Genomic DNA, 24,994 nt, shown 5'->3' with positions numbered 1-24,994 from the left:
CGATCGCCTCCATGACTATCTATGGCCAACATTGCGAAGCATAATGAAGCCATGCTTAGTTTAACGCTCCGCGGTTCACATCTGTTTGTGTTTCGTTTGCGACTTCAATTATATTTACCCCTAACGTGTTGTTCCTTAGATGAGTGGTCCTGTCGTGGTTGGCTGTTAACTGGACATTGCCACTGCCTACTTTGGTGATCCCCGTGTGGTTGCGGCTAAATTCAGGTTGGAAATTATTGTAACTGTCTCCCCACTGGTTCCTATTGCCATTTCTGTTCCAGTTACGTTTTCGGTCATCGGAATAACCAGAAAAATTCCTATCACCGTTTTTTCTATTGTACTGTGGATGGTAGGTCTGGTCGTAGCTGTTGCCGTAATTTCCTCCCGAACTCGGGCCTGGCGTCTGTGCTGTCGGGGCGCGAGCGACAAAAGCCAGTCGCTACTCACAAGGGGAAGGCCTCAGGCACGGCCAACCGATTCGACTCAAATTTGGCAGGTCGCTTGTGTACGACCTAAAACTAAGGTATCTAAGATATTTTGGGCCAACACCCCCGCGATTTTGAGAAAATCACCCCTACAGGTTATGACGAGCAATCGACTCAAAATTGTAGGGATCGATAGATAATTGTAAACAGAGCATTTTTCATCATCAGGTATGGGGTCCGCAAACGCAAACTTTTCCAGAAATCGGGAAAAGATACTTTTACAACTGCCCCTTCTGTAAGCAACATGGTAAATGCTTTTCGCCGACAGCGCCGGTTGTGCCGGCACGGTAGCTCAGAGTATTCTGTCAGAGGGCTGTGTGCTCTCTGTAATAAAAAAAAACTGAGTCAAAGAATCATTGATCAACTTGAACAGATGTCTTGTGACGTCCGCCCAGACCAAACGCAACGAACTATATCGAACAACAACAAAAAAGAAAAAAAATAGCGCAACGGCCAAGGTAACTGGCTGGGAATCGGAAAACCCGGGTTCGAATCTCCCAGAAACGTAGCAGATGTTACTCTTTTCTTTTGTATTTTTCCATATCTCAATTGATAGGGATAGGAGGATTAATAAGGTAGGTAAATCAATAAGGAACAACTCCGAGTAAGAGTGCTGCGAATTCCTCACGAGGGATCACAGATAGCCAACGACGCGACGCTTGTTTACAGTGAGCCACGGGACAGAATACACGTGGGGAGAGTTATGTTGTCCCGGTGGTCTCTTCGCCATATCATGGTTGTGAACCTGGAAGAGTGAAGGTGTCCAGCACGAGCCTTATAGAAGCCAATCGGAAAGAGTTGTTTTCCGTCATTAGGCTGCCGCGAACCTCGCGGATACATGTAGTGATTTTACCATCGTTAATGAGCTGAATGAAACACGTTTTGTGAATGAATACAGTGTTCTTCCGTAAGTAACATATGACGAGTACTGTATGTAGTTTACAGTAATTAGCTCGCCTTTTTATGCCGTAGTAACTAGTTATTGTTGTGTCATATCTCATTTGAATGATGGAGGATGTATACCCTTTGACTAGCGCTGTAATATATAGTTGGGATCCTGTTAGCGACGCTATGTTTCGGTTTGTAAAAGTGTTGCCAGACAGATGCATTATCAATGCACTATCGGAAGCAGGCAGTTCTGTTTCTCGGCGTTCCAGTTTGATAGGAGCGGCTATCGTCGAGCGATCTTTGGAGCTGACGAACGAAATGACTTTTGTTGATACTGAAGTACTGTACCATGAAGACGAAGCAGAAGGTGATTCAGTGGAAGATATCCCGACTAGTGAATCGTAAAATGGTCATAACACTTCGGAAATCTCCACGTCACTGGGAATATGTGTTTCATCTGTTCCCGATGAGTGTTACGAACCGGTTACTAAACTATTGAACTACGGCGATATTGCATTCATTAGACCTTCTTGGTGCCGTGAGTATATTTGTTTTGAACGTTTATATGACAAGTACCATCCATCTAGTTGTTCGAAGAAAAGTGAGGACACATAACAGTGACTGGAAGAGACAGTGTAGAGTGACATGGAGTAACATTTTAGTTATTTACTATCATAAGAGATTTGAGAAATTTATTTGCCTACCTTACTGTTATCATTGCTTATTGATTTACTTACGTTATTAACCCTCCTATCCCTCTCAATGGAGATATGGAAAAATACAAACAAAAAGAAAAATATCCGCTTGGTTTCTACGAGATTCGATCCCGGGTTTTCCGATTCCCATCTAGTAATCTTGGCCATTTTTTTTTAAAATCTCATTTTGTTCCATATTGTTCGTTGAATTTGTTCGGGGCGGACGTCCGATGGCAGCCGTTCAGGTTCTTTATTGATTTGTGCACTCAGTTTTTCTTTTTTTTTTTTATTACAGAGGGTAGCTAACGCTCTGACCGAGCACGCTGAGCTGTCGTGCCAGCATCCATCCACTAATCTTGGCCATTCCGTTATCGGTGCTGTCGGCGAAACGCGTTTACCATGTGGGTACAGAAACGGCAGTTGCAAAAGTTCCTTACGTGGATTTATGGAAAAGTATGCGTTTGCGGACCAATACCTGATGATGAAAAATGCTCTATTTACAATTATCTATAGATCCCGCCAATTTTGAGTCGATTGCTCGTCACAACCGTTAGGGGTGATTTTCTCAAAAACGCGGAGGTGTTGACCCAAAATATCTTAGATTCCTTTGTTTTAGGTTGTACACAAGCGACCGGCCAAATTTGAGCCGAATCGGTTGGCCGTGTCTGAGGCCTTCCCTTTGTCAGCCGCGCACGCTACATTGCTGACGCCGAAATGCGGCTGGCGCTGCGCAGGCTGGTTGCCACCGCTGCCACGGAAATTGTTTTGGTGGGCTTCATTTTGCCTGGCATCCTCATTAATTAAATCGATAGAATCTAATACAGATAGGAAATATTCGAGATTGCTCTCTGGTACTTGTACTAATTGTTCTCGGATACTGAACGGTAATTTTGCCTTCAGGATGCGCAGTACGTCTGCGTGTGTGACGGGCTCGTCCCAGAACCGCGTTTTATTTAAGTATTTTTCAAAATACTTCAGGAGTGATCCAAATTTTGGATTGTATTGCTCCGGGTTGAACAAAGCTTTCCTTAATCTCTCTTGCACACCTTGTGACCAATACTTAGATAAAAATGCACCTTCAAATTGTTCTAAAGTCTGACAGTTTACCGACATTTCCATTGCCCATAGGGAACCATCGCCTTGTATATATCCAGTTACATACTGTATTTTTTGCTTTTCAGACCAGGTCTTAGGCAACACATTCTTAAATGAGTTTATAAAAATTACTGTGTGGACGGATTTTTTTTCTGGGATAAACACTTGGAACTGCCTGAGTTTTATAAGGCTTTCCTCTAATGGAAAAGGCGACAAAGTTGGTTCGGTTGTCTGGTGTCTCTCTCGTTCGTCGCGGTAATGTCGGTTACCGTTACGACCTTGGTTAGGTGAAAACACGGGTACATCGGGATAAAGATAACTGTTTGCCGCATCGTCACTCTTACCTGTGCGTCTGTCATCAAATTTCTCTTCTGGCTGTTGTTCTCTCTCATTCTGTGTGGGGTGTTTACTCTTTAGTAGCTCGTCTACATGTTTTTTCCAGTCAGGTAAGTCCTGTGTCAGAGTCTTTTGTAACTGAGCTAGGTCAGTTTGTAGTTTAGTTACGGAGGTGTTCTGGGTAGTGTAAACCTGTTCTACAGGATGAGTTATTGCTTTTTTTAGTTCTGCCTCTAAAGTATGGTTGATATGTTTGTCTTTTTCCTCTAAAAATTCGTCAAACTGCGGTTTTTGTTGTTTCGTCATGTCATCAACTAGGTCTACAGCCTCCTGCATTTTGACACTAAGCTCGGTCTGTTGTAAACTCATAGCTTCAAAATTTTCGGTTAAGGTACGGATCTGTTCTGGCATATCCTTAACTGTGGACTTTAAGTTGTCAATGTCTTGGCTCATGTAATTTAAATGTTCGCGTACCACCTCTATCACTTGATCCGCTACCTCTTTTCTTAACTGGGTCAGTTGAGTCGTCAGGGCCGGCCGCTGGTGGCCGAGCGGTTCTAGACGCTTCAGTCTGGAATCGCGCGACCGCTACGGTCGCAGGTTCGAATCCTGCCTCGGGCATTGATGTGTGTGATGTCCTTAGGTTGGTTAGGTTTAAGTAGTCCTAGTTCTAGGGGACTGATGACCTCAGATGTTGAGTCCCATAGAGCTCAGAGCCATTTGAACCATTTTTTATTGGTGCTGCAACATTATCTATCTGCGTGGTGACATTTTCTGTGTGAGAGTGCATTTGTGCTTTAACATTTTCTACGTGAGCGTGCATTTGCGCTGTAACATTTTCTGTGTGAGAGTGCATTTGTGCTGCAACATTTTCTACACGTGTGTTAACAGTACCTATCTGAGCTGTGACGTGAGCTGCAAACTGTGACATTAAATTCGTCTGCATCTCTCTAAACATGCGCATGAGGTCTGGTTCTACTGGGTCTTGTTTATTGTCAGTATCCGTGTCTGTTTCTGCAGTCGACATGTTGTCGCCCGTCGCTTGCGACTGAGCACTGACGGTCGCTGCGACTGTGTTTTCAGTATTCGCAGTACTTTCTGCCTCAAGGTTAAGTAAAGGTTGGACTATGGTTTCCTCATCTGACGAACTATCCATGGTTTTGGTTTGAGATCTGAATTTCACCATGCCGATTCACAACTCAGAACAGCGTGCAGCAGAACTTCACTATCACTACAGCTCACACTACACGCAAATAAACCACAGATGGCTTGGCGCTCGTCCGTGGAAATTCACGTAGTAAAATATGTCTCTGGCAAAAACAGAAGACTGATAAATGACTCTTTTCTTTTTCGCGCGCAATTAGTAAATTTTGTCCGCCATCTTGTGATCCATTTACATATAATACCAAATGAACTATTGCAATTTTTTGCGTAAAAAAATGGACAAGAATTTGAAAAAAAGGAACTGATGCGTTCTACACAGTGGGTGTCGAAAAAATGAAAAAAAAAACAATCCCACATTTACTTTCAACTAAAGAGTAGTATTGCTGCTGCTCTTACCTTACGTGTTTTTTTTCGGACCATTTTGTAGTCAGAAGAATTAACATTAAATACTCCAACGCTTTTCTCTCAAAAATTGGTAATTTCTATGGGTTTTTTCTATTTTGGTACGCAGCCCGCGTAACATGCAACAGAAACAATGAGTTGTAATAGCAATAATGGATGGCAAAAATGGCTTAAATATTTCAACTAAAATTTCTACTGATTTTTACTGAAATAATCGTCGTCGCACTCGGTGGCCATTGTAACGTACACTCTCTCTGTTATTGTTTTTGTTTTTTGTTATTGTTTTTTGTTATTGTAGTTGTAGAGATATGAAATTATTGTAGCGGTTTGCTTAGTCAGCCGTACTTCGGATTTTTTTGACATTAAATGTAGCCTGAACCTCGCGTAATAAATACTTTGCGTTAAGTGCGATTTGCGGCATAAACAAAAATTAATTGCGGAGATGCAATCCACAGAATATTAACAGAAAAGCTTTAGAACAATGCGCACGACTGACTAAACACATTCAGAGGGTACGTACATTCGCGTACGAGTGATTGCAATCTGATGAGAAAGATCTATATTAATTTTTTTGTGTAAAATAATTACGTCGTAACACACTCGGAGATTGGGAACGTACAATCAGGGTAGAGGCACGTAGTTTCTATCATTCCCCGTGGCCTGTGTAAAAGAATTGCAATTATTTAAATTTAAGAATATTTCCTTTTCAATCGGACTCCTATTTTTATACGAAAAGGAAGATTGCAGGTTCTGAATGTCTCGGCAAAAACACATCGAAATTAATCTTAGCGGCCACCAAAGGAAAGTAGTGAGCACAATCACGTACCTCTATCGTTGAGCAGCGCCATCGTAAAGATCCTCGCCTCCATCTAAAATTCGCCTTCTCGAATTAACAGAATAATTTGTACTCCATTGGTATGCAATTTAGGCTTGATCTTGACAGAAATCATTTAACACACACATAGACATGAAACTATACAGTACGTCTTTATGCCAGCACATCAGAACAAAAAGGTAGTTAATACTAGAAGTAATAAAAGAATATCGAAATTAGTCCTTTGTCTCTCAATGATAAAAAAAGTTTTTAGAGTATCCCTGTGGTATGACAGTCGAACAAATTTTCTTCTTGTATCTTTGATGTTAAATTACAACATTTTTTAGTTTCTTTTCAAGAGCAATATCAGTAACTCACACTGGCTGGCATACAGAACACCAACTTGCAAAGACTTGATCGTTGAGAGGTTATCAGTGGTAGATGCTAAGTCAAACTTCCCATTATATTCAGTATATTATTATTATTAGAATATGCTTATGATTCGACATTTACAATGTTGAGAAAGCACATTCCATATTCAGAAATTATCGCAAGCGTTACACGGGGACATTAAACAATTACACACGAAATTTATACATTGAGAAGAACATGCACAGACGTTACGCCATTGGAAGTCCCAACATCAGGCTTACGCAGATATAGTAAGTTATTCACAATAGCTTACATACGATTAGAAGTACTAGCATAGGGTTACACATCAAACATAAAGGCTACACATTAACATTACGTATGTGTCATGGTATAAGAGCCATAGAGCTATCACCTTCAGAAGCATAAATTTCGAAAGTTACAACATAACAGGTAAATGGCAATGTAGAGACAGAGGAAGTGGGAGTGAAAGCGACGGGCTATAATAATTTATGCCAAAAAAATAAAAAATACAAAAGAATTGAATTATTTGAGTAATCCGACGTTGGTGCTGGTCGTATAAAAACAATATAATTTTCACAAAATTATTGCTGTGAAGTGTAACAAAAAAATAAATGAAAATTAGAATGCCTACCTCAATAGACCTTGGAAGAATTTTTAAAAGGTGTATTATGCACCCATTTATAATAATCATATAGTCTGCGTCAACAGACTGGAAACGAGAACATTTCAGAAACACTCATAAACCCCCAAAGCAGACAAGACTTACAAAATTAGAAATATCAGGCTAGTATCTTGCAATGATTACAATAAAACATTTCAAGATTCTAAATAAACATTTATAAATCCATAAATCCATAAAATTGGTAATATTAAATAACGTTATGGACATGGCAGCAATCATAAAAAGGCAAACTTTAAATTTTATTCCACAGAAGAGGTGCTATAATAATTAATACAGGCACCAAAAACCAACATCACAATGGTGCATAAGCTGGTGTCCACTTACACGTGTACATACACTTTTATATACAGAGACACTTCTACAACCTAGTTAGCCGCGCGGTCCGGGGAATCTTGCTACGGTTCGCGCAGCTCCCCCCCTCGAAGGTTCGAGTCCTCCCTCGGGAATGCGTCTGTGTGTGTGTGTGTGTGTGTGTGTGTGGTGTGTTGTGCATAGCGCAAGTTAGTTTAAGTTAGATTAAGTAGTGTGTAAGCTTAGCGACCGATGACCTCAGCAGTTAGACAATGACAGATTAATTTGTGCACACAGTCCTCTCAAAACGGGTCATGAATCAGCACATAAAATTATGAATTATTCTCTATCAGACAAATCTCAACAAGAGGCAGACAGCACTCCAACGACACTGTTTCTCACAGGATTCCACGATTCTCCCCTCGGTGTACAGCGAACGAAAGAGACAACTGCTTTATGCGCAGCTGCCACAGGTTTGCCACTAGCGCGGACCTTCAGACCGTAGCACGTTTAGACTGCCGTCTCCTCAGATGCAGTGTACCAAGTGCGTCTCCCCCAGAGGGCCAGAGGGTGAAAGTGTCAAGCTGACCTAAGGCCAACAAGGATATCGGATTTTACAGCCAGCACAAAGAAATCATGACTTAGTCTCTACCAGTCCGTCCTGATAGCTGAGTGGTCAGTGTGACGGATTGCCGTCCTACGGGCCCTGGTTCGATTCCCGGCTGGGTGGGGGATTTTCTCCGCTCAGGGACTGGGTGTTGTGCTGTCTTCACCATCATTTCATACCCATTCGAGGTGCAGGCCGCCCAATGTGGCGTCGAATGTAATAAGATCTGCACCAAGGCTGCCGGACCTGCCCCGCAAGGGGCCTCCTGGCCAATGACGCCAAACGCTCATTTCCATTTCCAGTCTCCACCACAGCCCTAGAATCACGGCGGCTAGTTAGGAGTAAGGTCACTCAGAGGGGAGCAGACACTGAGAGAGAGAGAGACTGTGCAGGCAACGCTCTTCAGTCAAGTAGTCGGGACGGTTCAAGCCACACAGTCTAGCGTGAAGCAAGAGCATTCATTGCTAGGTGACGACGTGGAAACAAACGACAGAGCGAAAACAGTTATCAATAGAACGTTCTATAGGTCATAAACGGCTCAGAAATACGTAATTACAGTAGCTTGTTAATTAGTATCGGAATGTAATTAATGAGTTATCAGTCAGATTAAAACGTAAGGATTATTGCTTTTTATTTCATGAATATCTCTTATATCGTACGTCTTTTGCATCTATTACAAAGTTATATAACGTCCTACATATTAAAAGTTAAAATTCTCTTGATAGTAACAGTATAAGATCTGACGATGGTAACTGGTGTTTCAGATGGCTAATATTGCTTTGAAATAAGTTCCTTGTAATAGTTCAGGCGTGCGCTACTAGCAGGAAGTGCTAACTATGGTAGCGGAAAACGTTGGCGTGCACTTGAGGGTTTTTCTAGGTAAGAGGACCCCGCCTTGGAATCAGACATGAACTGCCTGTTGAAATCGAAGCTACATGAACAACATTGCCTTGAAAGTGCGCTGATCCCTGCAGATCGGAAACAGAAAAGGTTTGTATGATATTAGTAAACTCCGGGAGCGATCGCGGTACGGTCCCAGATTTAATATCGCTTATTGATGTTTATAATACTCACACAATATTAGGATAGGAAGATTGGCTGAAATTGGAAGAAAATATCAACGACGTCTTAAAATTACGTTTTAACATTTATCGTAGGGATGGGTTAGTCGCTAGTGGTGGCTGCTTACTTATAGTCCACTCAAAGAAGGAAAATTAGCGGAAAAAGTTCGCAAATTTTTGTACAGTGGTTAGGCGAAGTTTCATGAACAACACACTAAAAATCTTTACCTGTAGAGTGTGAGCGTTGGGATGGGGCTCAAAGTTCACCTTTTCACGTTTTCCATAAATAACCTGAATACCCTAGCTTCTAGAGAAACTGTTTCCCAGTACAAAATTAAAGTACATTGAATTTCTTACAAACAATTTCCTGTTATTTTTTTATCTTGGTGTTGTGACTTGGAAAGACAGCCAAGTCACTATGAGGTGAAGCCGAAAGGCACGCGTTTAAGCTCACGCAGGCTGGCGTGAGGTCTGGAACAGATAAGGGAATTTATAGCAGCAAAGAACGTAAGTAACTACTGGAATACTTAACTTTAATTCATAATTGGTGAACATCGGTCTGACGGTACATGCATCACAAGATAAATATCAAATACTATGGCGCCCTGCTAGGTCGTAGCAAATGACGTAGCTGAAGGCTAACTATCGTCTCGGCAAATGAGAGCGCAATTTGTCAGTGAATCATCGCTAGCAAAGTCGGCTGTACAACTGGGGCGAGTGCTAGGACGTCTCTCTAGACCTGCCGTGTGGCGGCGCTCGGTCTGCAATCACTGACAGTGGCGACACGCGGGTCCGACGTATACTAACGGATCGCGGCCGATTTAAAGGCTACCACCTAGCAAGTGTGGTGTCTGGCGGTGACACCACACTTGGACTAATAGTTTCCGCGTCACAAGGGGTGTAAAAGCTACGATTTTTAAAGAAACAGTGTTTTAATGGTGTAAAACTAATGTTTTACGCCCAATGAGTTTGGAAATAACAAAAAATACAGTGGTTATTATAAAACAATATCTTATCTTCAACTTTAACATTTCAAGAATCAGCAACTGTATCACCATGATCTTCCAGATCTAGCAACGGTGCACCATTTGAACACATTCCCCATGTGCTGCAAACCGTTGAACATATAATTCCTGCTTCCCACCATCCACATGTTCCCCCGCATCGAGTAGAAAATCGGCAAAAAATGTTGTTCAGTATAGCTTCAGGTACAACAGGGGTCTTTGGTAGTCAATGCAAGGAGCGATCCGTCCTCCCCTCGCTTCCGTCCCCTTTCAATCGGCAGTAGGGGTTATTGAGCCACTGTGGCATCTGTAAGTAAGTAACCAAACATCAGTAAGTAACAAGAAATGGTATTATAAAAGTAATTACATAAAAACAGACAATTAATAACATTAATTTATCCGTAAATAAACTCTAGAAGGGTGCTGAAGTGCAGCTCCTATGGTTGGCGGTGCTGAGGCGAGGTCTGGTTTTGGCTTCGTTGATGCCTTTAAGAATGAATCATATCGGAGCTTCTTAAATCTTGCTATATTCATTCGCTTGATGCATTTCTAGAAACATCTTCTCAGCAGGATGTGCGACCTCCTCTGGTGGCGTCGAGGGGTTATTGAAGATGTCGGATATTGTCTTCGTTTCCCTCGGTATCTTACTGAACAGCTTAACCGTTCCTCCTTTGTTTTTGTCGTAAATTGCGGAGTTGTGTCACACCTGCTAAAGGCGTGGAACAGGGGGATGGTTTCAGCAAAAGGATGTTGCTGGAGTTTATTTGTTGAAAACAATTTGGATTCAGCCTTTCTCTTACCTGGCTCTGAAAAAGCAACGAGTCAAACAGTTGTCGACACCTCCCCTTATTATCGAGGCAGTTTGGTGCACGGCAGCTTTACCTAATGTACATCTCACTAATGTACCGTCAGCATTGCCTGTAGTAACTACTGTTTCTGTTCTCTTTGCTATCATCTTGTTACTAAGGAGTGCGATAAGCCTGGTTTTGTTCTTTTCGTTTGCGAGAAAATGCTCTTGTTGAACAGTGACAGTCGTTCTTTCGTTAAAGTTGATGTCAACTGAAGTATTTGGAAGACCCTTCTCTTCTGCTCTGCTCGTTTTGTACTACTGACATCACCATAACTGTTATATCCTAGCCAGTAATGCCACCCGAGCCCGCTGCCAAAAGGTTGGCAGCATCAAAGTCCGGACGCCGTCCGCATAAGCAGCGCCAGCGAGACAGGAAATCGCCGCAAGTCTGCGCGCGCCACCGCTGGCTTCTGGCTTCTTAAACGCTGGAGTCGCGAGCGCTAGGACAGTTCTGTATTCGCCGCTCAGTTGTATACTCGCCACCGAATTGTGTACTTGCTAGTCAGTTGTGTGTTCATCGCAGCAGAGTTGTTGTTTGTCGTCAGCCGACGCTGACCTAGCCGCTCCGACTCGAACTAGACAGATCTCTGTAGACACGGAGTTCACTACTGTTTCTGTATCTTCGTTAATAAAGATAAGTACCGACTTTTATTTAATCAGAGTGTTTGGGTTTTCATCTTTCTGTTCACTGTTCCAGCGGACCGGTCGGCCCGCTATTAAAAGTGTGGCGGTGACTTCGTAAGCCGTTTCTACAGCGAATTGCTTGTCGCTACGAACGCCGCCACAAAACTGGCGACGAGGACTTCCGAACTCGTGTGCAGGGCTGGTTCAACTTGTTTCTGGTTATACTAATTATAGCGATAAAATTTTGGGGGCTGATTTAATTTGTGTTCACTATGTCTGCCGACTTACAACAGTTGATCCTGTTACAGAGTCAGCAAATACAAAGTCTGGTGGAAGCAATCACCAAACAAGCGGCTAATCCTCCAACACAAAAGGAACAAGCACAGGCAGCACCACCTTTCCGTGCTTTTGATGCATCAAGAGAAGAATGGCGAGAATATTTCGCGCAGTTGCAGGCGCACATGACAGTCTACAAAATCACAGGTACTGAGCGGCAGCTTTATTTAATTTCCACTGCAGGCGTGGAAGTCTATCGACTACTTTGTAAGTTGTTCCCGGAATCCAAGCCAGAAGCTTTAGACTATGACGTTGTTGTTAACAAGCTTGCTGAGTATTTCGAGTCGCGAGTTCATGTGGCAGCAGCCGGATTCAAGTTCTTCAGATTAAAGAAACTGCCACATCAATCTAATAAACAGTGGTTAACAGATTTACGGGGCCTCACCCGTCAGTGCCGATTTAATTGTGTGTGTGGAGCTTCCTACAGTGATGTCATGTTACGAGACGCTATTACTCAAAACATTGCAGATTCTCGTATTCGTGCTGCTATCTTAAAGGTGCCTGACCCGTCATTAGAGACTGTGATGAACATCATTGAAGCCCAAGATACTTTTGACTATGCTGAGTGTGAGTTAGATCAGCCATGTATTTCTCAAATTGCCTGTGCTAAGCAAGTTATGTCACGCCCGCGGCCCCACCGGCAGAGTCAGACTGTAAACACTAGCCGGCCGCGTCATGTTAAACACATTCGTCAGCCGCGTGTGCAAAATGATAGAGTTAAGTCTTGCCCTAAGTGTGTTCTTGCTCATCCTCGTGTGAACGTTGCCCGTTAAGAAACGCGGTTTGTCACTTTTGTCAAAGGAAAGGACACATCCAGACTGTTTGTTTGCGTAAAGGCAAGATCAATTCTAGTGCTGCCCAGCCCATGGATATTCATGTTCTTCAAAGCCAGCCCGCCCAGAAGGTCGCATTTAAAGACTCTTCCACGGTTCGTGTGGGTAATAAACTTGTTCGCAATAAGCCACCCACCCAGCCCTCTGCTATGCGACCCAAGCGTAATTCAAACGCTGTAAAACGTAATGTACAGACTGCAAGTGAAGCGGGAGTTGTTGTTCCACCCGCCCAACCCACGAGTTGTAAGCAGCGAACACGCGCTAAACGCGCTGATTTTGTGTCTTCCGCCTCCACTGCACCGATCCAGAGACAGTGTAATAAACTATTTGTGAAGCTACGCATCCAGGATAAGACCTTCAATTTTCAATTAGACACTGGTGCGTCTGTGACTCTCATAAATAGTGCTACGTATGCGGCTATCGGCCGCCCTAAACTTTCAGCGGCAAAACATTCTTTGGCTACTTATAGTGGCGAACAAATTCCTGTGTTAGGTGTATGTAGCGTGCCAGCCACATTCCGTGGCAATACAAAAACAGTTTCATTCAAAGTGCTCCGCGCTACAGACAGTGTAAACATTTTCGGATTAGACTGTTTTGACTTGTTTGGCCTGTCTATCCAAGACAATGTGTTGCAAATTAATTCTGTTGTTGTTCCTCCAGACAGCATAACCGATTTGTGTAAACGATACAGTGACATCTTTAAAGACGAACTAGGTTGTGCTGCGAACTTTGCCGCTCATATTACGTTAAAAGATAATGCTAAGCCTCGATTTTGTCGTGCTCGTCCAGTGCCTCACGCCCTCCGGGCACCTGTAGAAAATGAACTTCGTCGTTGGCAAAACAACGGTGTTATTCAACCCGTTTCAGCGAGCCAGTGGGCTTCTCCCTTAGTTATTATAAAGAAACCGTCTGGCAAGTTACGTTTGTGTGCTGATTTTAAGTCGACAGTTAATCCTCAGACTGTCATTGATTCTTTTCCTTTGCCTAGACCGGACGAGCTGATGGATAAGTTAGGGGAAGCTCGTTTCTTTTCCAAAATTGATCTCCGTGAAGCATATTTCCAATTGCCCCTCGACGAGCAATCACAACAGTATTTTGTCATAAACACGTCGTAGGGGTTGTTCCGTTTTCTGCGTTTGCCTTTTGGTTGCGCGTCAGCTCCAGCTGTTTTTCAGCGTTTTTTGTCACAACTTCTGGCTAATGTGCCATCGTGTTGCAACTATTTAGACGATATTGTTGTGTCCGGTCGGACGCCTGCTGAACATTTCCGTAATTTGGAGTGTTTGTTTAAAGTGTTGTCTCAGGCAGGCCTACGTTGCAACATCGATAAATGTTCATTTTTCCTTACGGAGCTGGAGTATCTGGGACATGTTAGTAATGCTCAAGGCATTCATCCCTCCCAGTCACATTTAGCAGCTATTCGTGATTTGCCCGCCCCTCGCAATCTGCGTGAATTACAAGCAGTTCTTGGCAAATTGACGTATTATATTAGGTTTATACCTAATGCATCACAGATTGCTGCACCGTTGCATCGTCTCCGCCGTAAGAATGTTCCGTTTGTGTGGTCAGCTGATTGCCAATCAGCCTTTCAGCAGCTTAAAGAGGCTTTATTGAATGATCGTTGTCTGGTCCATTACGACCCTAACAAGCCTCTGGTGTTAGCTTGTGATGCCTCTTCTTTCGGCCTCGGTGCTGTTTTGTCTCACCGAGTCGGGAACACCGAACGTCCTATTGCGTTCGCATCTAAATTGCTAAACAAAGCTCAGTGTAATTATAGCCAATTGGACAAGGAAGCGTTGGCTATTGTGTTCGGTGTCACAAAATTCCATCACTACCTCTATGATAGACCATTCTATTTAGTAACAGATCACAAGCCCCTGACGTCACTGCTTCATCCGTCTAAACCAGTTCCTCAGCGGACAGCTCAGAGACTACAACGTTGGGCTCTTTTGTTATCACAATACCAGTATGAGATACTGTATCGCCCTACAGCTCAGCATGCAAACGCTGACGCGCTTTCTAGATTGCCGATTGCTGTGGATGATGTCTTCGATTCCTCTGACGACTCTTGCCATCAGATTGACGCCGATGAGCATCAATCCCTCCGGGATTTTCCGATTGATTATCGTCAGGTGGCACGTGAGACAGCTACGGATCCTCATCTGAGTTTACTATTACATTTTGTTCAACGTGGTTGGCCGTCCAAGGCAAAGGACATATCGGATCCTGTGGTTCGTCGCTATTATCCGCAACGTCATCTGTTGTCTGTTTCGCACGGAGTTTTGCTGTTACGCACCGAGAATGACCAGCTTCGTGTAGTGGTTCCCCAAGTGCTCCAATCCAAGGTCCTCGACTTGTTGCATCAAGGTCATTGGGGAGTGGTCCGCACCAAGCAGCTTGCCCGCCGTCATTGTACATGGATCGGCATTGATAAGCAGATTACGCAGATGTCTACAGATTGTTCGACGTGTGCCGAACACCAAGCTGCTCCGCCTCAACGCTATTTTGAGTGGGCACGCCCTGCCGGTCCCTGGCAGCGAGTACATATTGATTTCGCTGGTCCATATTGGAATTCTCGTTGGCTCATCGTGATAGATGCATTTAGTAATTTTCCGTTTGTTGTGCCCATGCAGTCTACAACGTCTGCACAAACTATACAGGCGTTGACTTCAATTTTTTGTATTGAGGGTCTTCCAGAAGTTTTAGTGTCTGACAATGGTCCACAATTTACCTCTGCTGAATTTGAAAGTTTTTGTTCTGCCAATGGCATTCGCCATGTTCTTACTCCGCCGTTCCACCCTCAATCGAATGGTGCAGCGGAACGTTTTGTACGCACATTCAAGGATCATATGGACCGCCTTCGTGCTACGCACTCTCGTCAGCAGGCCCTCATCACGTTCCTGTCGTCGTACCGGACCACGTCACGCAACGGCCTTTCGCCTGCGGAGCTTCTCCACGGCCGTCGTCATCGCACCCTACTACGGTTGTTGCACCCCCCGGATCGACCCGCCGCTTCTGAGCATCGCACGCGTTTTCAGCGCAACGACGCCGTTTTTTTCAGAGTTTATCACGGTCGCCGTCGTTGGGAACGTGGTACCGTGATAAGTGTCCAGGGTCGCGGTTTTTATACTGTTCAAGGTGCTACTGGGGTGCACAGGAGGCATCAGAACCAGTTGCGCCGCGCTGGCCGCCCGGATTCTGCCGCTCGTTCTTTGTCCACAGATTTGGTCCGCGGCGGGTTCCAGCCGCGCCTTCCGACTTCGCTGCCGCCCCCAGGGCAGCAGCAGCAGCCGTCGCCGCTACCACGCCGACAGCCCGTCCCGTTGATGCCTCCCGCGCAGCTTCATCCGGGAGCGCCCCAGGTGGTCGCTCCGGCGCCTGCGGTCCCTCTTCAGTCGCCACCACATTCGGAGCTGATGGACGTCGACCCCTCAGCCGGGCCGCCTTCCCAAGCGGTGGCTGTGCAGCCTGTCCTGCAGCCGCTTTCCTTGGGCTCCCCCAAGGAGTCTGACACCGCAGCGCCTTGTCCGGCGCCCACTCAGCAGCCATCGACGCAGCGTCAGGAGACGCTGCCTCTCTTCGTGGGTCCCAACGCCCCGTCGCGTCCAGTACCAGAAGCTGCGCCCGTGGTCACAGGCGTGCACCCTGACCTCGGTTTTCAGTCGGTGTTTCCCGAGGCCCCGCGCAGCCAATGCTGGGGTGCGGACCGGGGACTGCCACCGACAACAGTCTCCGCCCCGGTCTCTTCTGCTACGCCTGCGGCCAGACCCCTCCCCCGCCGTCGACGCTCGCCACGTCATTATTCAACGACGGTGCGGCGATTTGGGGGGGAGGAGTGTTATATCCTAGCCAGTAATGCCACCCGAGCCCACTGCCAAAAGGTTGACAGCATCAAAGTCCGGACGCCGTCCGCATAAGCAGCGCCAGCGAGACAGGAAATCGCCGCAAGTCTGCGCGCGCCACCGCTGGCTTCTGGCTTCTTAAACGCTGAAGTCGCGAGCGCTAGGACAGTTCTGTATTCGCCGCTCAGTTGTATACTCGCCACCGAATTGTGTACTTGCTAGTCAGTTGTGTGTTCATCGCAGCAGAGTTGTTGTTTGTCGTCAGCCGACGCTGACCTAGCCGCTCCGACTCGAACTAGACAGATCTCTGTAGACACGGAGTTCACTACTGTTTCTGTATCTTCGTTAATAAAGATAAGTACCGACTTTTATTTAATCAGAGTGTTTGGGTTTTCATCTTTCTGTTCACTGTTCCAGCGGACCGGTCGGCCCGCTATTAAAAGTGTGGCGGTGACTTCGTAAGCCGTTTCTACAGCGAATTGCTTGTCGCTACGAACGCCGCCACAAAAATAACCATCAAATACCACAGTACAGTTTCTTCCATAATGTTTGGGCACATAGGCTATGTTCTGATTGCAAAGTGCAGGAATATTGCTGCACACATTCCATTTCACACGGTGTAGAAGGAAGCCTCCATCTATTATTTGCAACATCCTCATCACTCTTCTTGGCAGTGACTGTTCTTTGGAAAATTGTCAGAGGGTCCACTGTCACTGTTTCACCGTGCACCTTTATGGTATGGTTCATGCTAGCCAAAAACATCACCACACACTTCTTAGATTGTTGTATGTCACCAAAATTACAACCAATGTAACTCTGCATGGTTCTGGTACCAATTTCTAGGGCTTTTTAACTATTTATTTTTGAGTTTCCGCTTCCCGTGTAGAGAGAGACATTAGTGAATTCATTTTTCGAAAAGGAGGATGGTCGCTGAACCGCACACATATATTTGCCTGGTTTTCTCCATGCCTAATTTGGTGCAACACCCAGAGGTCAACATGCTACCCCCACTTGAAATGTCACTCCAGTGAACTCCTCTAATGGTGACCAGATGGTGGTTGCTCCAGGAGATCCACCAACCCACTTTGCTAGAACAGAGAGAGTTATGCCTCTTCCGTTTAAAACCACCTGAGGTTTTAATGAGGTTCAAAATCTATGAACTTCTTCATTAACGAAACCATGTTAAAATTTATTTAAAATTGATGCCATCAATCATTTCCCTCAATTTTTTGGACAGTAAGATCTTTATTGCTGAAGATGCTCTTCTTTTCTTCTTCTGAGTCACTAGTGTCCTCTAGAATGATCCGAGCTGAAACAGCTTGAACAAGTCAGTGTTCTCTAACTGCTCTGCCGTAAGCATTTCCAGTTAACTTCTTTTCAACAGAATTTACGGCATAAACTATCCTTAACACTTCTTTCAGCCCAGATCCTGCCATTGTGTGACCGATGCACCCCTGAACGACATGAGTGTATGAAATCCTCCCAATCTTACGGAAATTATGCCAGACAGGATTTCTCGAGCCTTTATGTACAGTGGCTGGTCGAAAGTAAAGAAACAAATTACGGCACCTTGCTGCTGGCTATCGTTAGCAGCATATTGTAAAGCTACATACATTGTATTGTAGTCATTTGGTAGTGAATTAATGAATGGTAGGAAATTTGCTGTGCTTCTTCAACATTAATTGTGTTGCTGAGAGACTGCATAAATCCCTTCCACACAGGAACTGCTAATACTGGTGGAATGGTCTGCACAGAATGAATCCATTTAACACACATTCACAGCATATCTGGCGTGGTAGGTCTTAATACGTCAGATGGAATGGCGTTTAAATGTCTAAAGCTCCATGGCATCCAGTTTGCATAGTTCTGTTGCAGAGGGAGCCGATTTAACCTCCTGGACCTCTTCAGATGGTGGGACAGCTAAGGCTAGGATGATGATCAAAGTTTTGGATCCAAACGTCCTATGAATGAAGAGTGCCACAGCATGTAGTATAGGTGATATGAATGATCGAGGGCGAATAGCAGCTATGAGGGCATGGGATATAGATGTCAGCTGTTATTTAATTTTCTGTTTTACCCCATTTTTCGCCGATATGCAGTCCATGAAGACATGGGGTTTACGAGGGCCACTTCCTCAGCTTTACTACAGAATTTGTCACAGGATTGAAAAACAGAAAAATCATACCCCATGGACTGTACATCTTCTAAGGTTATAGTGGAAACTTCCCTTGCAATTCTTTCCCTTTCTGCCTGTTCATATTTGCAGTTTGAAGATTACCATGCATCATTTAAAACTTTTTCACCTGAACTGCGAAAGTACATGACAGTTTTTCTGGTGCGCATTGAGCTGATAACAATACCCTCCCCGTCCTTTTCTCTCAGTCTGTCCATGACTGCTTTCATATGAGGAAATCTTCTGGAAGCTTGCCCCAAGAACTCGTCTAAGGTGAACTGGCAGTCATCAATCTCCTCTGTGTAGTAGAATATTGACGCATTCATTTTTCACCCTCAGGGCGTCCACTCTGTCTACATTTAGACAATGAACCTATGAAGAACCTATTGTAGCAATCCTCGTAAAACCCTGCATCTGCAGCGTGTAGGTTGCTAACGGAATAGATACGTGTTCGATGGTATCACCCCAGTCATCCTTCCTTTCACGTGCGTGAACTAAAATTGTATTATGTAGCTGAAGGACCGAACACTGTAAACTTCTTTTAGGTTGTTTCTTCCGTTTATCAAAAAATTCATCACCATTTGCTTCTGCGCAAAACCGACAGTTTTAAAATAAAATTTCGCTTCAGCTGATCTCAATCGTTAACTCCAGCTGATGAATCCTCTATAAGAGAGTCTCTTAAGAGTCTTTTAACTGAATGACCTCCAGTGTACTCTTTCCTGCAAGAAGCGTGAACAACACCGCCTGTCTTGTTTCTGAACCCTTCAGTTTGCCCATCTTTTCTCAAATAACTGGCATTTAGCATTTCCCATCAATATTGCATAGGTCACTGACAACATCACACTAACAGATCAAACACTTCTCCACCATTGTTTATAGCAACATATTTCATGTACAAACTCTCTTAATCACTTCAAATAACTAATAACTTAATAAAATGAATTCCAAATATAAGACAGTGTCTGCTGCAATATTTAATAATCAATAAGGCGTTTCGTACTCCTCGCACACCAACATATAAACTGCATCAAGTCATGACGTAATTGTTACACGAATCTTTCGATTCGTGAACCTGTCTAAACCATTAAACGGCACAACAAAAAAAATTCGACGTACAAACATACCGTATAATGATAGAGGGAACCACTGAACTCACTCAACAATTTTGTCCTCTCACGTAACTCAACTGGACGGAATATGCTGTGTGTAAATTGAAGAGCGTGCAGTTCTCGTCGTGGAGAAAGGGGCCTTTCCCAGAAAAAAGCCGCAACAAACGTACATTGTGCCCAACAATTAGTTTCCCACCTACCGGTGCAGGTTGATGTGCAGAGATCCACCGTACGTGTAATTCTATTGGTAAGTAATATCTGTATTCCATTTAGTGTAAATGCATTTTTGGAAAATAAACACTTCTAACAGGTGTCCTCGTGTAACGCATTTTGTGAAATATCAAAAATCCCCAGCTGCGTCTGCTCACTGAATCACCAGTGATTTACAGGGTGCTCTGTGGAAGGGTCGGTATAACTTGGTGAAACATCCTGTAGTTGCTTCTTGCGACGTAATGGGGTAGGTGGAATGAGAACTCAGTAACTAGCTCTTCGTATTGTAGACGCACAAATAAGGGAAGTGCTTGACATCATTCCGCGTCATGCATTTCATCATCTTATACACTCCACCGCCCCCCCCCCCCCCCCCAGAAACCCTACCCTCACACACTGCCACCTGTCACATACTCAGAACAAAATTTATCCCTCAGTACTATGCTACTGTAAATACATGAGTTACAGCCATTTAATATTTGGTCTTAATGAACTTCATTTAACAATAAATATAAATTTTATACCATTAAAACATTGTTCTCATAAATTCGCTATTTTTCTATTCGTTGCAACGGTCCTTATTGTCCTAGAGAAAAAAGGAATAGGACGTTTTTTGTAGGAAATTCAGCGCATTTAATTTTGTGCTGGGAAACATTTTCACTGGAAACCACAGTTTTCGAGTTTTTCAAGAAAAATGTAAAAAGGTGATCCTTAAACGTCCCCCCCCCCCCCCAACCCCAAAGCTCCCATCCTACAAGTAAGGATTTTAGTACGTTGCTCCCCTACCATTATACAAAAATTAGGAACTTCACGAAATTTTCGCCCAATCGCCATTTTTTGGTCTTCGTTGACTGGGTTATTATTGCAGTAAGGAATTCAGTGGGTATCTAGTGAGGTTATCAAGGATTGTGAATCTGGATGAAGTTAAGCGTCAGAGGTCCGTCAAAAATGGCAACCGGATCTTTTATATACCACCTGCGTAACATACACAGTAAATTAACATACACAGTAAACCTGCAAACACTTCATGGTCAAATCTCTTTTTAAATGTGTGCTACTGAGTTCCTGGGTCAGTTGACACTTTTTGGTGGCATTTTCGGGGCGCCACACTACAAAGCAAATGTGAGGCCGTCGACCTGAAGCGCCGCGATGATCGTCGACTCTAGCGATTAGTTTTTGACGTGGGAAATGTGTATCATTGCATTATTCTCCATGGTGAATGATGGTCCAGTATGGTAAGACACATGGCGTCTGTTTCGAACAGCTCAAACGCATCTGCGAATATCTCGCAGTGACCATGTGTCTTTGGCAGTGTGGGGCTGGCAGCAAACATCATGCTGTCACTTATCCTCACATTATTGGTGTGTGTCGCGCCATGTCCTCTTTTATTTGGCATGGTCGCGCTAACGAAAGACGTTACCGTTGGTTGAACATCAGGAAAGCACCACAAAAGGAGGCCCCAGCTAATTGGGAGAAGCTGTGGTTGGGGGGCTAACGCAGCAAGAATCGCCGCCCAGACCCTACAGTAAGCAAAGTTACCAGTCGTCGAAGCCCCATCGCCTCTGTGAGGGTTGTATAGTAACACAGCCGATGTATGGAACCCAGGCTGTAGTAAAAACGACCAGAGTTACCACACATCTTGTGCTGGTACGGGATTCCTCTCTGTACTAAGCGACAAGCATTGCTGGCCTGGAAAACCACCGTATCAGCCACCGGCTGCAGCGAGATATGACAAGTATTCCACGCTAGTCACAATCCTGACAGGGTCATCTAGCATCAAAGACGCCACCTCTGTTACCTGCGGAACTGTGCGTTCGTGTTGCTGTAGAGAGCCGAAATGGTGCGTTCCAGCTGGAGGGGTCAGCTAGTGGCTGCTGGTTGATGCTGAGGTTGGTTCTGGTCCACATAAGATATCTTTAAGGTCCTACGCTGAATATAAGAGAGAACTTCATCGCCTGCTAGCAGCAGTGTATCGTGGGTCGCTGGGGCTACGAAGAGAACTCAGCGACTCGAAAAAACCACAATGTTTACATTTTCCAGAAGGGCCGTAAGATAGACGCACATAATTTAAGCCTATGTCGCTGACGTCAGTCTGTCATAGAATTACGGGGCAAGTTTTGCGATCTCGTTTTATGAGGTGTTTGTAGAAGAAAAATCTCGTCCATAGAAATCCACATGGATTCTGCAGACCAAGAACTTCGGAAATTCTGCACACTCTGTTCCTCCATGAGATCACAGGGGTGTAGACAACGGCGTCCAGGTTGATGCCGTGATCCTCGACTACATGAAGGCATTTTATACAGCCCGCATTGTTAATTTAGTGAGAAATGTACGAGTTTACGAAGTACCGAATCAGATTTGCGACTGGATTCAAGACTGTCTTGCAGGTACGACTCGACACGTCGCTCTTAACGCAACAAATTTGATGTATATGATCGTAATTTCAGGGGTACTCCTAGGAAGTGCGAGAGAACCATTACTGTTTACAATGTTTTAGTTCGAGGTAATGTCCCATCGTCCAGAAAAGACAGAGTCGAAAATTAGAAGTGAAAACCGTTATGATACCTTTGAGCGTGGCATACGTGTGCCGGAATCGTTGTTGTTAAGATTCTAGAGTAGGCAACTTTCAGAGTTGATAGTATGAAACAAAACAATAAAAACACGTCCAGTAAACAAAAATGGTTCAAATGGCTCTGAGCACTATGGGACTTAACATCTATGGTCATCAATCCCCTAGAACTTGGAACTGCTTAAACCTAACTAACCTAAGGACATCACACAACACCCAGTCATCACGAGGCAGAGAAAATCCCTGACCCCGCCGGGAATCGAACCCGGGAACCCGGGCGCTGGAAGCGAGAACGCTACCGCACGACCACGAGCTGCGGACGTCAAGTAAACAAGGACCGTAAGAGGCATACTAAAGATGAGCACTTGTTCATCTTCATACTGTGAAAAACATATCTTGTACTGCAAGCTCTTGGTTTCCATAATTTTCGAGGAGGTAGTATGGAGCGAAACAAGAATAATGTGCTTTAAATGTGTGCCCTGAAATGCATAGCTTAATAACTACAGACATTTGTTCAGTAAACAAAACGTGTTCCACAGTAGCGAAGATGATCAAATGCTGGTAACTCTTACGGTATGCATTTTTCTCTACACTTCCTCTTGTTTGAGTCATATTACTAGCTCAGAAAGTTGTCTACCCTGCAGTTTTAGCAACAACAGTTGCTGTCGAAGTATCAGAAAGATTTTCGGTTATGACTTACGATTCTGTCGTTTCCTAGCACGGAATCTTAGCTCAAATTGATACATTTAACCTGAAAGTTTGTAAAATCATCCAGTATAAATGATATGGTAGATAACATCGGAAGCTCCATGAAGCTTTCTGCAGATGACACGGTCGTCGGGTGGGTTGCACCGTCAGGAAGAGCTGCAGACAATTGTTGAATTTAGGAGGAACTCGCGGCTGAACCTGAACGTAAATAAATGTAATATACTGTGCATTAATAGGAGAAGAATTCGTCTACCACACAATTACACTATTACTAACAAAACTGATAGAAACAGTTACTACCGAATATATATAATTTAATTTCTATAATAATATTTTTACATAGAAGATAATCTTTGATCCCTATACATGCTTCTACTTGCTCATTAATTTTACGATGTTTTGTGGTCGTTAATGACAATGGCATTGTAGATGTAAAGTAGGATGTACCCATACCTCTGTTATATACCTCTCCAATCTGAAAGGTACGATAGGCAAGGATATCCATACAATTAAAACTCTCAAGTCCTGGAACTGTTTTAACTTCTTCACCATTATACCACACTAGTGCAATAGTTAACCAATCATTACCACACTGCGCAGCGTCAGCTTTGGTAAAGATGAAATTCAGTGCACACACACAAAATATATCGGGGTCCTGCAATGTCACTTGCGGGCAACACCACTAGCTGTAGTAATCTCCAAAAAGTCTATAGCCTTGCAAACGTCTTCCAAATCTCCGGTAACGGGGCATCTTCTGTGTGAGCGTTCCAGTGCTGTTGCACGAGCGGCTGTACGAAGACTGACGCGTTCTTAATAAAGCGTTCTTAATAAAGCGTACATCGAAAAGCAGGGGCTCAAGGAGGCAACATTTTTGCCTATATAAGTAATGTTGATGCGGCGCAGTGTGGTAATGGTTGGTTAATTACTGCACTATTGCGGCACAATGGCAAAAATGTTAAAACAGTTCCAGGACTTTAGACTTTTAACAGTAAGGATGTCATTGTCTATCGTACCTTTCAGACTGGAGAGGTATATAACAGATATATGGGTAAATCCTACTTTACATCTACAATGCCACAGGTACTAGTGACCAGAAATAATCGTAAAATTAATGGGCAATAAGGAGCATGTATATGATCATAGGTGAAATTGTATGTAAATATATTAAACTTGTTGGCGATGTAACACATTATTACAGAAAGTAAATAAAATTTCCCTATTCCCAAGAAGTAACAATCTCGCACGACCTCAAGTGGAATGACCAAATAAAATAATCGGTATGGAAAGCAGATGCCAGGCTAAAATTCGCCGGAAAGATCTTAAGGAAATGTACCTCATCCACTAAAGAAGTGGATTACTAAACACCTGCTCTACCAATTCTTCAATATTGCTCATCAGTCTGTGATCCTTAACAGGTGGAGTTCATAGAAGTCATAGAGAGGATGCAACGAACGACAACGCCTTTCGTCACGCGATCGTTTAGTCGGCGCGAAACCGTTACGGAGGTGCTCAACGAACTCCAGTGGCAGACGATCCAAGACAGGCGTTTTTCATCACGTATACGTTTACTGAAGACACTCCGAGGGAGTACGATCCAGGAAGAGTCGGAGAACGTTTATGTTCCCACCACATACATCTCGTGAAATGACCACAATGAGAAAATTCGAGAAATTAGAACTAATACGAGGTCTGCCGACAATGATTCTTTGAATGCGCCATTCGCGAATGAAACTGGAAAGCGTGGATCAGACAGTGGTACCAAAAGTACCCTCCACCACAGACAGTACGGCGGCTTGCACAGTAAAGAAGTTGATGTAGATAAT

General features: G+C 44.0%; 1 protein-coding gene across 1 annotated transcript in view; it reads left to right on the top strand.

Annotated features, from left to right (window-relative positions):
* LOC124613266 (predicted GPI-anchored protein 58) overlaps nt 1-24,994 on the top strand; it is a 158,968-nt gene that overhangs the window by 16,944 nt on the left and 117,030 nt on the right. Inside the window, exon 2 of the mRNA XM_047141958.1 lies at nt 15,783-16,198. Within this exon, the coding sequence (XP_046997914.1) occupies nt 15,783-16,198 (416 nt within the window). The remainder of the gene's footprint in view (nt 1-15,782; nt 16,199-24,994) is intronic.

The sequence above is a fragment of the Schistocerca americana genome, chromosome 4 (assembly GCF_021461395.2).
Source record: "Schistocerca americana isolate TAMUIC-IGC-003095 chromosome 4, iqSchAmer2.1, whole genome shotgun sequence".
In the NCBI taxonomy this organism is placed as follows: domain Eukaryota; kingdom Metazoa; phylum Arthropoda; class Insecta; order Orthoptera; family Acrididae; genus Schistocerca; species Schistocerca americana.
Note: the sequence above shows the minus strand (reverse complement) of the source record. Positions and strands in the feature narration are given on the sequence as shown.